This window comes from Triplophysa rosa, linkage group LG1, assembly GCF_024868665.1.
Source record: "Triplophysa rosa linkage group LG1, Trosa_1v2, whole genome shotgun sequence".
NCBI classification, from domain to species: Eukaryota; Metazoa; Chordata; class Actinopteri; order Cypriniformes; family Nemacheilidae; genus Triplophysa; species Triplophysa rosa.
In genome coordinates, this window is record NC_079890.1 from 7,973,831 (window position 1) to 7,988,173 (window position 14,343).

The 14,343-nt window shown below is 37.6% G+C and overlaps 1 protein-coding gene across 1 annotated transcript in view; it reads right to left on the bottom strand.

The window, feature by feature from the left end:
* The window catches only part of rtn3 (reticulon 3), an 80,146-nt gene that overhangs the window by 21,808 nt on the left and 43,995 nt on the right, over positions 1 to 14,343 (bottom strand). The window contains 2 exon segments of the mRNA XM_057340038.1: positions 282 to 2,879; positions 8,058 to 8,102. Of these exon segments, the coding sequence (XP_057196021.1) occupies positions 282 to 2,879; positions 8,058 to 8,102 (2,643 nt within the window).

Sequence of the window (14,343 nt, forward strand, 5' to 3'; positions counted from 1 at the left end):
GCAGATATTTCTCATAAAAATAAAATTTGTATGTTTATGATATGCTCATACACGGTTAGTTTAATTCACAACAATCAGGAAATAAATTCAGGAACACACAAGTCTACTGTAACATTTTAGTTAACACCACCAACTTAAGTTGTTTAGTTAATACACCTACAATCAAATCACGCATACTATATAATATGTTTGTACTGAGTTAATTTAAAAGAGGTAAGCAAGGTATGGTGTCTGGGCTTTCTTTGTGTGCAGGCTATTTGCGGAGAAGAAAGAAAAGTTACCTGTCAGGTGGGTTAGTATTGCTGTCAAGACATGCTCTGCAAGGTGGTATGCTTCAGCCACCCAAATGTCAATTGCTTCTACATCGTTGGGAAATAAAGCATCAGGCTGATACTTATTTGAAATAGTTTGTGCTGTGGTAGATGAGGTGATTAAAGGTTTAGGATTAGGCACTGGACGTGGGGCTTCACTGGGCTTCAGGACAGTCTTCACTATAGGAGGATTCTCATCTTCTTGTTCTTGGCTGCTTCCAAGCTTTTTTAAAGCAGAAATTGTAGGGCACTCCTGCTCGAAGTCCATGATCATTGCTTGGGAAGTTTGAGAGGTTGCAAGAGCATTAGACTTAGGATTCAGGTCTAGAGTTACATGTCCAGGACTGGGGCCTTCAGATTCCTCTTCCTGCTTTGATTTAAGACACTCCCTCATAAACTCCACAAAACTGTCTGTTGCAGTTGTGACTGAACATTCAATTTCAGCATTCTCTGCATCACTGATGGTCTCTCGAGAATCTGGCATATCTAAAACATCTTTAGGGGCCATAACTTCAGGTTTAGAGTTTATCACAGCTTCTTCAGCAACATCAGTTATCATAGGACATGAAACAAGCTCTTTAATTTGGCCAGTATGCTTATTGTAGAGTGAGGGGAAAACTGTAGGAGGGTTCTCATGAACTGGAAGTTGCTGGTCAATCAACTGAACTGGCAACTCCTGTTCTTTTAGGGTAAAACTCTTGGCTTCCACTGTTGCCTTCTCATCTTGTAAGTCAACACTGGGCAATTTAGTTTGACTGAAAACAGTCTTAATACCACCCTGAATATCAGCTGAAGGGTCGGATAGAGAGGGCACAGGTACGGATTCTAAATCCAGATTGTGATCGTTGAGTGTCTCATAATCCTCAGTAATGTTTTCCTCAAATGATTCCTGAACAAGCGTACTGGTATTTTTATTGTCTACAAGACAGCTGGACTTTAAGAATGCAGTGTTCTGCCCTTTACTCTCTTTAAAATAACCTGCATTCAACTGGTCTTTTAAAGCTAGTTCCTCACTAGCGTAATGATATAGGTACATCTCTACATCACTTGGCTCATTTGAAAGATAACTGCTATTAAGATTAGTGTCAGAGAGTATTTCAGCATTTATTTCAGGCCCTTTGTGTAAAGATGGCTCCTTATGGGGTTCATAGGACTCAAAATTCTGGCATTTAGGCAACTTAACTTCAAAATCATCTAAATTTAGCCCTCCTGAGTCAGGAGAAGACTGAAGGAAAATCCCACTTTCATGATCATCTTCAATCATCACATGTTTAGGGGAGTATTTCGCATCCAAGTCAGATTTAGAAAAAAATTCGGGGTCCTTCTGTTGAGTGTCTACAGATACATGTTCCAGAACATCTGAACACTCATTACACTGCTCCGTTGACCCTGGGCCCTCACTTTGCAAAACTGGGTACTTTATGTTATCCTCCTCTCCTTCAACCTCAGACTGTTCCTCCTCATCACTTAGAGCCTGTTCCTCTGTCTCAATTACATTAATAATAGGCACCTGGATTGGCTGTTTTTCCTGATTTAGAACTACTTTCTTATATAGTTTAGTTTCATATTTTTCTATTGCTGGGGTACTCCCAGCTTCCTCAATTACTGTATCATCTGACTCCCCAGAACTGTCTACCGCAGTCTCCAAGTTTCTCTTTGAAGTGCTTCAATGTTTCACAGTAGCATCTATCTGTTGGAATGCAGAGGGTGATTGAGACTCAAACTCTGCAGGAGGTGCAGGGGAGTTATGAACCCCTTCATTATCAGGGAATATTTGATAACATTCAGTGTCCCCATTATCTTTCTCTTGTTTGTCCCACATATACGCTGTAGGTAAAAAGCTTAGGTCAAATTCTGATTCTTCCTCAACACTTTCTTGTTCTGCTTGCTTATTGTCATTATTTATTTCAGCCATTTCGATGGGACTGTCCATGAACAGATCAGGAACTCCTGCAATAGTTTCAGGAACTTCTGGTGTATCAACTTTGCTTGCTTTTAAAGCTTTGGTAGGACTCTCCTGCACCAAAGAAGAGTCTTTTCTCTCATCAAGATTAGGATCTTCAATGCTGAAATCTGGTGCTGGAGGTAAGTAAGCTCTCATCCAGTCGACAGTGTCTTCAATGTCATTTCCACACCTTGCATCACCAAGCACCTCAAAGGGCAATTCTAGTGCTTCCTGCTCAGCTGACTTTGCTTTTTTTTCAAAGGACAAGCCAGAAGAAATTCCATGTGATTCAACAGGAGACTTCTCATAGTGCTGCTCTTTAAAATGCATAAACCCACCATCATTCCTATCAAATTCATTTTGCTTTGCAGCTAGAGCTTCAAGTGCTTTGATTCTTTCAGACACCGGGGACATCTTTATGGGTGAGCCCTGTTTTTGAGATCCTGTAGATGAATCAAAGGGACCTCTTTTCTCTTTGAAGGTACAATGCATGTTATTTTCAGGTGGTCCTGAAGACTCAATTTCATAAGCAACTGGAGAAAAGGAACTTTGCTGAGAAGAAAATGAAAGAGAGGTGGCCAAACTCTCTGTAGGCTTGTCAGAGCCAAGTACCACTTTTTTTTCTGTATCCATCATGCAGCAAGAAAGGGGAGGAAAATGAGGGTTGGAAATAAACATCAAGGCATACTCTACCTTCACTTAGATATACTAAAGCAGGGGACCGTATTTGAAGCTCATGTTTAATTAGTTTTAAGGGAATTAAGACCAGTAAAACTTCAAATACAAAGGTCCCAAAACCTTTAGCAATCAATAGCTACATTGGTACTTTAATGAACATTCCCAAAGCTAAAGCAGTCATGCACGCACTGAACAGGCCTACATACAAATGGATGGAGATGCCTGCATGCCAGCTTGAAAAAATGCTGATACCATTGAGGAATCTTAATGATCCACAAGACAAAGATGGTTATCATATGGTATATCATCCCTAAATAGCAAATTCTAATATTACAGATATTTGGTGATCACCCCAAAAACAAACAAACAAAAACAGAAACAAACAACCACATACTGTTAACAGAACTACACAAAATATATTTATAAAGATGTTAAAAACACAGTTATTTTTGTAGTCACCCTTACTGCTAAACAATCTAATATAAAACGATTGAGAAATCAAATTATGGGGTAGGTCACACAATTAGGCCAGAATTACAGAGCCTAGGGAAATGCAACAGAGTAAGCTGAAGAAACTCTGAAAATTAAAATCTTCACTAAAACCTAACATTATCTTACGATCTACCTGATTAGCATTAGCTTCTCAGTGTTAGCTAAGGGGTGTCAATTTAGATCTAAACCATAAAAACGGCGACAAATAATACATTAATTCTGCTTAATCTGGACAAGTGATACAAAACCACTTCAAGTAGGCCACAGGTTCATCTAAAAATGCAGTTTTACACAGAAGTAAGGAATCTAAAGGTTTGCTAAAGTCTTTTGTCTTACTATGGGAGTCAATGGTGACCCAAACTGGCTTGGTTACAAACTTTCATTAAAATATCTTAATTTGTGTTCAGCACAACAAAGAAATGTATAAAGGTTTGTAACAACTGGAGGGTGAGCAAATGATGACAAAATTTTCATTTTGGTTGAACTATTCCTTTACAGAACATGTATTAATAAATAGAATAAGACGAATATTGTATCTGCCAAAATAAATAAATGTAAAGATCTTCAGATTTTTTACTTATTTCAAAACGAATGCTTAGATTGTGGTTTATTATTACTTTTAATGATGATACAACAATAACAGTGAGAATTTCACTTTTATTAAACAAAGAAATTAAACGTTCCCTGTGCTGCGACAGTGGCTCCACAAACTGGTGCGTCCCATTGTCCAACTCAACTTTCTTTTACTTTTAAAAATGCAAGTGACGGTGGGCTAACAACGTCAATCAATAGCCACCAAACATGTAACACCGGAAATACCGACTACCACCACATCCCTAACTCGCACCTGGTTACGCACTGCATCACGTAAATTCAATCAAAGTTATTTGCTAATTTCGCTTGGGTGAAATGACATGACTCATCCAAAATATTTTCTACTTATTTTTAAAATACCAAATACTTAAAAACTAATAAATCAGCCTATGTATGTAATATTTGAATAACTGAGAACTAGGGATGTAACAATATTATGGATATCGTGTTTTTGCAATAGCAAAATTGTCTCAATATTATCGTGGTCACATGATTGTACGAAACGATAGGTCAACATAGAGAATGTTCGAAAAAATAATAGATGTTACCTTTGTCTACGTCTCTCTGGTGCAATTATTTTATTTTATAAAAGGGATTTTTAGGTAATTTGACCCATCTCATACTATAACTCATACCTCTAAGCAACAGTTATGATTAGAGGTTAAAGAAAAGAGGATGCTTATGGCACATTTCCAAGTCATCATTTGGCATCAAAAATATAGCAATAAATATTTCACCGCGGACTTCATACAGAGGTATTATCGTACAGTGAGTTTTGGATATTGTTACATCCCTACTGAGAATGGAAGTAATTAGTTATTTATTTACACAAAATAAACATGCAGCACACAATATTTAGCTGTAGTGTGACTTTACCAAATTAAACCGCAAACCAAATTGCAAATTCTTACAAAACAAAATCTAAATGAGATATTTTATCCAAATCGCACACCCTTTTTGTAAATACAAAAAATCTATTGTCATAAATTCACAATGAAAACTAAGCCACCTAACCTTACTACAATAGTTTAACACTAAATAACAGTTACAGATGGTAGGCTACGTGCTGCAGTTAGAGCAAGTGTATGTGAAAGTAAAAGTTGCATTTACGCGCGCTACTTGCATGGTCTCATGGTTTTAAGTTGAAGTGAAAACAACAACAACATGGACACTAATGTTGCTACAGAGATGTGTTGGATTTGTATTATCAGAGCTTTCCAAATTGCATTCACATACATTTATTTTCTGATTAGTCTGACACCGCATGAATGCAGCATAATAAAACTAGCGATTACATCTGGTGCCTGCTTCTTACGTCCGTTTTGAGGGCAAATATGTCAATCAATGGCTCAAGTTAATGGCAAGGTGGTCCGGTAAATACAGATCATGTACTCAACCCTACTGTTGGAATGAATCATGCGCTTAATCTTGCCTGCACTTCACATATGAGAGAGAGCTATTTGTGTGGCACATGTGGTTGCTTCCTATGAAGAATGTTCCTACACATGTGGGCTGTATACAGTAGGGCTGTGCCGATAAACGATATCATATCGAATCGCGATAGAATGTATTTCAAAAACGATGATAAGCTATTGGCATTTTGACTCGATATGGATTCATCTTACAGTCTAACAGAACGCAGAAATAAACGCAACAACAGTCAGTCAGCGTGCAGCTTTTATCATGCGCGTCAAAGTACAAAGTCCATTTCATACTGCACTTTGCAAAGAAAACTCAACATGAGGAGGAAAACATTACTGGAAGCGGAAACAAGGCAAACAAAACAAACTTGAGGCGCAATTGCAAGCGAGTTACTTCGAAACTCAAGCACAAACGTTTTTATATCCACCGTTAACATATCTGCTAACATGAGCTGGTGCATATGAAACAAACCAGCGCTGCCCTGTACAGATTAGAGATGTAATGAAGTGAGTTTGTGTGCACATTAAAATATTAAACATTGTATGTAAGATGCTTGCATGATTAAAGAAATGTACTATAGTTTATGTGAGATGTCTTTTTGAAAGACTAAGGTTCACTGAATGCATTGAATGAATCCCACTACTCGAGCAAGACATTATTGCAGCGTTATGTATGTGTGCAGGTGCTGAGCCAATAGTGTTCGAATGTACCAGTAACGGAGCCCTTTCATTGGTTGAATGTACTGAATAAACACTCCCTTTACTTAACGAGTCAATTGACTCAAAATGAGACTGAATGAACTGGTACATGTTGTTCATGGCCTAATATCCTCTGTGTTGCAACATTCATTTAATTGAATTTTAACTGGTTAAAGGTTAACTTTTGTTAATAAACTGTATACAGTTTTTTAATTTAATATATATCAAAATAAATATCATTATCGATCAATATAGAAAAAAACTATCGAGTTTACTTTTTTGCCATATCGCCCAGCCCTAGTATACAGCAATGCAGCTCACTAGGTTTTTGCACATAGATATAGATGTTCTAAACCAGTGGTTCCCAACCTCATTCTTGGAGCTCCCCCCCCCCCCGTACTGCTCATTTTCCATGTCTGCTTTGTCTGACACACCCATTTCAGATCTTTGAGTCTCTACTAGTGAGCTGGTGATCTGAATCAGGTGTGTTTAAGGAGACAATGCCGTGTTGGGTGGCGTCAAGGAATGTGGTTGGGAACCACTGTTCTAAACAATTTTAGGGTCTCAGAGTACGGTTTCTCAAAACAAAGTTAAACAATGAACAAAAATTAACAGACAAACAAAGGACTAATTTTTTAAATTTTGCAACATGCAAAACCTCCAAAGCAGGTGAAGAGTTGGTAGCAGCAGCCATGAGGTATAACCCCAAGCAGGCATCCTGTTACTTGATCCCTGCCCAGTGTCACTCTACCTTCAGGACCAGGTTGTAGCTCCAAACATATAGGGGTGGGGCATTGAGGACAGGAATCCTCAGGGAAACTAACCTGATCCATTTTTAGAATGTCTTTCTCACACAAAATGAACTTTTATTTTCTGCTATCCTAAAATAAGGTGGTAATCTTGGGATTTGGCTGGACTCACAGTAATGTTGACCTAATTCACAGTAATTTTACCTGTCTAGGGTGACTCTGAAATCACAAGGATTCGATTCTGTGTTTTATGCACAGCCGTGAACTAAGGCTCTTTGATCAGTAGGAAGTACTGCTCAATCTAAAATCACTACGAGATTGAGTAGTTTCTAAAGTGCATTTGAAAAATGAGGAGGCCTGGAAATCTCTCTCGGATGTAACCTAAAATATCTTTAATGGTGTTCCGAAGAGGCCGGGAGGTCAAAATGTTGAACGTCATGTGGGTGAGTAAAAAATGACACAATTTTGATTTTGAGATTAACTTTTCCTTTAACATTGGCACCGAAAAAATTATGTGCTGCTTATTAGACACGTTACACATGCGGTGTGAAACAGGATTAAGGGTCATGTTACAAGATAGGTTTAGGGTTGTAAAATTATGTATGGAAAACACACACATCATCTACCCCTAAACCTAAAGATCATAGAAAACCTTTTGCATTTTTAGATTTTCAAAATATATTGTTCTGTACAATGTATAAGCTGTTTTTACCCATGGGACCTCAATTTTGGTCCTTACGGTGACAAGAGTCCCCATAAATTGGTGTGGATTCATGTTCAAGTCCCCACCAGGATGTAAAAACTAGGCCACGCACACACACGTTCAGGAGAGGACATTCTGATTCCGCATAAAACAGACTTCCGTCTACCTTCAGAGAAGAAATATAATTCAGTGTACTTCTTTTGGTGTCAGTAGCTTCTATTGTGACATCTGTGTCCTCTGCTTAATTTCCCACTTCAAACAGGAAGAAGTCCAAATAAAGCTCTATTGAGAACATCTAATCTGGTTTAGAGGAGGAGAGGGTCACTGGCAGGAGGGATGGAGAGCATGATCGTAACAGCTTAGCAGGATATAGCATCATTAAGAGAACAGGGATGACAGAGGAGCATAGGGAAAAGATAAAAAATAGAGTAGCAAGCGAGCACCATAAGAGAACTATACACTTGCCTTGAGGAGACTGAAAGAGAGATACAGGTGGAGAAAAAAAGGAATCTGAAAAAATAAAACAGTTCAGAATAATGAGAGGAAAAGTCTAGTAACTTATACTCCACATTTAAAAGACGGAAATTTTAGTATAATGCCCAGTGAACCACTATTAACATCTCAAACGTTTATAAAACATGTAAACTAACACTCGGTAATAAGCAGAAGTACTGAAAATATAGTAGTATATGGCAAAGTGGTGATTAAAAACAGAAAGCACGAAAACACTTTTTCTTTTATTCAGAAAGACTGCATTCTAGTATCTTAAAATTAATTTTTAAGTAAGTAACGATCTGGGACATTAAACATCAACTACAGTACATACAGAAGAGAGCTGATGACACAACTGCATAGTAAAAAATACCCACTGGCACTGACAGTACTCACAAACCATTTTCCTCAGTGGAATTTTCCTATGGAATTTGTAATGATCCCTCCCATACTTTTCCAATATCTAAACACAACAAGCAACCACATGGTGCTCACTGGTATGCGTTACATAACCTGTTAAAGGAGGCCATTTTCAGACACACACAGAAAAATAATGTGACTTAGAAGCAAACAACGATTACCATTAATCCCAGGGCTCGCAAAATAGGTAGCCCGACGTTCCAGGGCTTCTATGCCTTCTAGTTGGGCTATCAGAATCTTTCACTGCCCTGCCTGAAAAGCTATTCTAAATAGTACAAATCAATGTAGGAATTTTATTTGACTGTAAAGCCCTATCTATCTGGCTGACTTGGCTTGAACGCGAACAGGATCAGGGGATCCAGACATAAAACCATACTTGTCAACATTTGGGTACCAAAATACGGGAGATCAATGAGTGTCCCCCTCGGTCCATTCGCAATTGTGTTCCGGAGGAGTCCGTTTTCGTGTGTAGCCCATTCCGAATGTTCATTAATCAAATATAAATCGTGATATGTAGGCTAACTTAGGGCTGGGCGATGCAGCAAAAAAAAAACGTATTATTGATATAATGTTTCATATCATTTGATATCGATAATTATTGATACATTTTAATAGCCCATTTTAAATGTACCCCATTGTATTAGTCACATTTAGGGTCATTTTATTAAATAAACAATTTGATGAATTTTGTTGTATGTTCATTTTATTAAATAAACAATTTGTTGAATGGGTCCTGTAGTTCGGTTGCATTTAAACAAACCATATGGTACATTGACATCTAGCGGTTGAGCTTGGTATCAGAGTCTAAATTTAAAATATTGGAGAGACAAGTTTAGCCAAGTAACGGTTCTTCTCGGTTTCTTTTAATTGTTATCAGAAATAATCTACAGGCACTCTATAGTTTGTGAATGTGTACCGGAAGTTCAGTTGGGGTCACAAAAGTGCGCATGCACAGTAAGGTTTGTTTATGTTGTTAAGATGAAACAGTCTATAGCAATCCCTAACTAGTTTTTAATACGATTATGTTGGAATGAGCCACCACCATAATATAAACGTGTACAAAATAACAAAGTGAAAATTGGGGTTATGAAAACAAGAGTTACCACAATGAATACACAATACTAACATGAAATGTTAATTCATGGTTAATTCAGGTAGGGCAGTTGTGGCCTAATGGTTAGAGAGGGTTGATTCTCAGGGCTGGCGGGTAACGACTGAGGTGCCCTTGAGCAAGGCACCTTACCCACTTGCTCCCCGGGCGCTGAAGTGACAGCTGCCCCCTGCTCCGGGTGTACGTGTGTTCACGACTTGCTGTGCGTGTTCACTATTCACCATGGATGGGTTAAATGCAGAGGTCATATTTCGTGTATGGGTCACCATATCTGACAAATAGGTCACTTTCACTTCACTTTAATGTAACATGGAAACTGCTCCTGAATAAAATAAATATCATACCTTCATGCAAATCCAAAAGTGTAAAAGTGCAAAAGTTATGTGATTTATTGGTACTTTACGAGCATGCAACATGTGAAATACAAGTAGTTTGGACAGTTGTGGCCTAATGGTTAGAGTCGGACATATAACCTAAAGGTGGCCTTGAGAAAGGCACCTTACCCCCAATTGCTCCCCGGGCACTGCAGTGATAGCTACCCACTGCTCAGGGTATATGTGTGTTCACGACTTGCAGTGTGTGTGTTCACTATTCACCATGGATGGGTAAAATGCAGAGGACACATTTCAAGTATGGGTTACCATATGACAGGATAATTCGTTTTTATGAGGTGAAAGACTTTTTATTTCGTTACAAGTAACGAAAATAGCGATAGAATAATGACACTGACATTAAAGGCCAATTTATGGTTCTGCATAGGACCTATGCCGTAACCTAAGGCGTAGCCTACGCAGAGCCGCGTACCCTGTGCGTAACCTACGCCGTAGCCTGACGCGCACCTCTCCAAAAATGTAACAACGCGTCAACTCAACGAGATAAACCTGTTGCAAAACTAACTTGTGCACTTGAAAGCTCAGAGGCGAGAGAAAGAACGGCATTTGATGACGTCATGTAGCTGAGCCACACCGCCCCCTAATGGCTGGAAAAATCACAATGAAAGGATATAGCAAAAAATAGTTTAAATACTGTTTAAATAAAACAGTTTTCAACTGAAGCGAAACCATCACACTTATGTATACTATCATGTATAACTATTCCATGACTTATACTATCTTGTATATATATCATTTCGTAATGTATTTTAATGATATCATTCTGTATACTATCGATAATCCGTTGTGTACTTGTGTATTGTTTGTTTTAAAATATAATGACAGGCTGACTACATTTTCTACTATAATGTTCATTGATATACTATATAAAAATGTACATTTACACAGTTCAACATGATTCTATAGCCTAACCCTTGAGAATTATTATTTCTTTAGTTATAATGTATTATTGACCATTATTGCACTTTTAAGATATTTCTACTTTTTTATATTTTTTGTTATTTTCAATATCTAAAGACATTGAAAATGAACATAAATTGTATGCAGGACTGTGCAATGCCACCATATACAGTATTGGGGTTGTGGGTTTACCTGGAAGTTTTTTTTCTCATGGAAGGTTTGGATTTTTAACAGATGAGCTTCAACATATTTAATCAATATTTAGTGTACAATTATTTTCTCATGTGATAATTACTAGCCGCAGGATAATGCATCCAGTCGGTTGTTATTGCCGAATAAACCTCTTCAGTGTTATACAAGAACTCATTCTGATCATTCTGATATAGGAGCCTTACACAATGACAGGCTGACTGTACATTTTCTGTTTTTAATTTTGATCATTATCGTCAGCGAACTTGCTTCAGCTAAGTTAGGTTGTTAATTAGGTTGCTAATTTATACACCACCCTTATCAGATTCAATATCTTTATTGTCATTCAGTAGCCTATGTACCTGTAAAAAAATATATTTTGCAGATGGGGTAGAAAAGCAATAAATATATAATAAAGGACAAACATAGAACAAAGATATACTGCAGTAAATATAAAAGAATGAACGAATAAAATAGAAAAGTTAATTTATAGTAAAAAAGTGTCACGGGTGTGGCAAGAAGAACCCAAATGCAGGCAGGCAGTAAGGGGTTAACAGACAAGACTTTATTTAACTAAATAAACAAAAGACAAAACAAAAACCCACGATGGGGTGTAAACAAGAACAGGATAATAATAAGTAAAAGGGACGTAAACTAACTAAACACCAAACTAAACAACACTTGACATAGACTAAACTAAACTAAACTAAACACTTACTAAAACAGGGGAAACAGGGACAATAGACTCTGGCAACACAGGGACCATCAGGACACTAGACGCAGCACATACACACGCAATGACCGACACAGGACAATGAAACATGAGGGTATTATATATGGAAGACAGACAAAGGATAATTAGCAAGGGGCAGGTGTGGGTAATGAAACACTCAAGGAAAGTTAACGAGGAAACGAGATGGCGGGAACAGAGACGAGACACTGGAGAGAACGTATATTATTGTCAAAAGGACAATAATATGTTTCTCTCCACACATAACCAAAGGCTTTGTCATGACTCTGCTACAGGACCAAGAAAAACATGACTAAATGAAGCAGAGCCATGACAAAAAGAGGCGGTAAGTAGTATTTTTGTTACGGAAAATGTATTTATTGATTAAGAGTTTCATCTTAAATTAAGTACTGTATTAGTGATTTAAAAAACTCCTTTCATTGTGATTTTCCCAACCATTAGGTGGCGGTGTTGCTCAGCCACATGACGTCATCAAATGCCGTTCTTTCTCTCGCCTCTGAACTTTCAAGTGCACAAGTTAGTTTTGCAACGGGTTTATCGCGAAAGTAGTAGCAAAAGTCAAGGCGGGAAGATTTGAAACTGCAGTTACAGATTTGAGAAGTTGTATGTGCCTATTTGTGGTTGCACTGCGAATCTGAATCTATGAGTAAGTACAAATGTGCACTACACATTTGTGCCTGTCGATTTATTTTTGCAAATGCCATTTTATACATTTGGGTCTATTTGTCTGCAGCTTTAAACTCAGAACACAGGTTTGTGCTTATTGTTTACGGGTGCAAATCTCGACATTCAACTTCATATATTTACTTTACGGGTTTTCACATTGGGGCTGCAAGTGTACATTTTAGCATACAAGTACAAATACTTAATTTACAAGTTTTCAATTTAAGATGTACAAGCTCTCAAGTTTTGCTACTGAAATACCTTCATAGACATCGACCAAGTTACTGAGCGTCTGATTGAAGAGGTTCGAAAATACACGCATCTGTATGACTCCTCTTCGGCGGACACTGCACGATATTTTGCACTTTATTGGCTTTATAGTTTTATTTATTGTTTTACCTTTTATTGTTACTAGTTTTTTTAAAGTTTTATATTACATCTATACAGTTTGCACTTTTACATATTTTGTTCTTTGACTCTTTTGCAAATAAAGAACACAATTGTGACACTTCCAGATCTTGGTTGCATTTCGTTTCATTTTTAACTGAACAATTAATAGGCTGAGTTGTCAATTACAAAATATGATATTCTACCAGGATATCATTTCAATACACAGTTTTGACATCTATGTATATACAGTGCTCTGCGTAAATGAGTACACCCCTTTGAAAAGTCTTTTTTCAACAATATCTAAATGAACACACATAAAAATCCGAAATGTGGACAAGACTAAGTTTAATATAACATCTGTTTAACTTCTAACATGAAAGTAAGGTTAATAATATAACGGATTACACATTTTTCTGTTTTACTCAAATTAGGGTGATGCAAAACTTGAGATGCGCTCAGCATCAGATCAGACAGATGCGATCAGCTTCCATTGTCGTTTGCATACACTAGCATACACACAAAACATCGGCGAAGAAGAGCAAACCCGTGAAAACACAAAGAGCCAACTAGCGTTTCGGCGGTGTAATTGCAGTACGACGCATACTCTCAACGCAGAACCATAAATGTTCACGACGGCATCGTCTACGTACGTAGGCTACGCCGTAGGTTATGGCGTAGGTCCCGAGTATAACTTGAGCTTAAGCCTGACAACAGCTCACTTTACTGCAGATAATGATTTGGGAAAGCACTCAGACAATCTAAAACACAATCCACTAACTAGGGCTGGGAATTGATTCTAAAAAGAATTGATTCCTCAATTCCAAGGTGTTGAGAATTGAGAGTCGATTCCAAAGGCTGGAATCGATTCCTAATGAAGAGCCTTCATTAGCACAAGCCCCGCCCCTTAGCTGATGTCATTGGTCAACTAAATCACATTAGTTTCTTGTCTCAAACAGTGCAGACTTCAGAAAAAAAGTGATGGATGAAGTCTAGAGCTGTAGAATGACAAAATATTCTGCATCCATAAAAGCAAAAGCTTTGTTTGTAAACACAATGCAGATATAATTACATGTATCCACACATTTAACAAATCATATAAGTATGTTTCCTTTTCAGACGGACCGTCTTCTCTTACTCTCTACCGATGAGTATGTGCGTGAAGAGAATTACATGTATATAAAGCACAGTCTCACAACATATTTAATTGGATGTCTGTTTAAAGCTGTTAACGCTGGACAGAATTTTTTCGACACCTGTCTGCACTACTTGCATTTAACAGTAATATTAACATGCACAGTTCTTACATATTTTTAATACAATTGACTGATTATCGAGCTGTCTATTTACAGTATATTCTTCAAGTATTTTTGTGTACACTGCTGAATAACTTTAAAAATAGTAATTTGACTTGCACTTGTAACTTTGGTGTTCGGGCCGGTACAA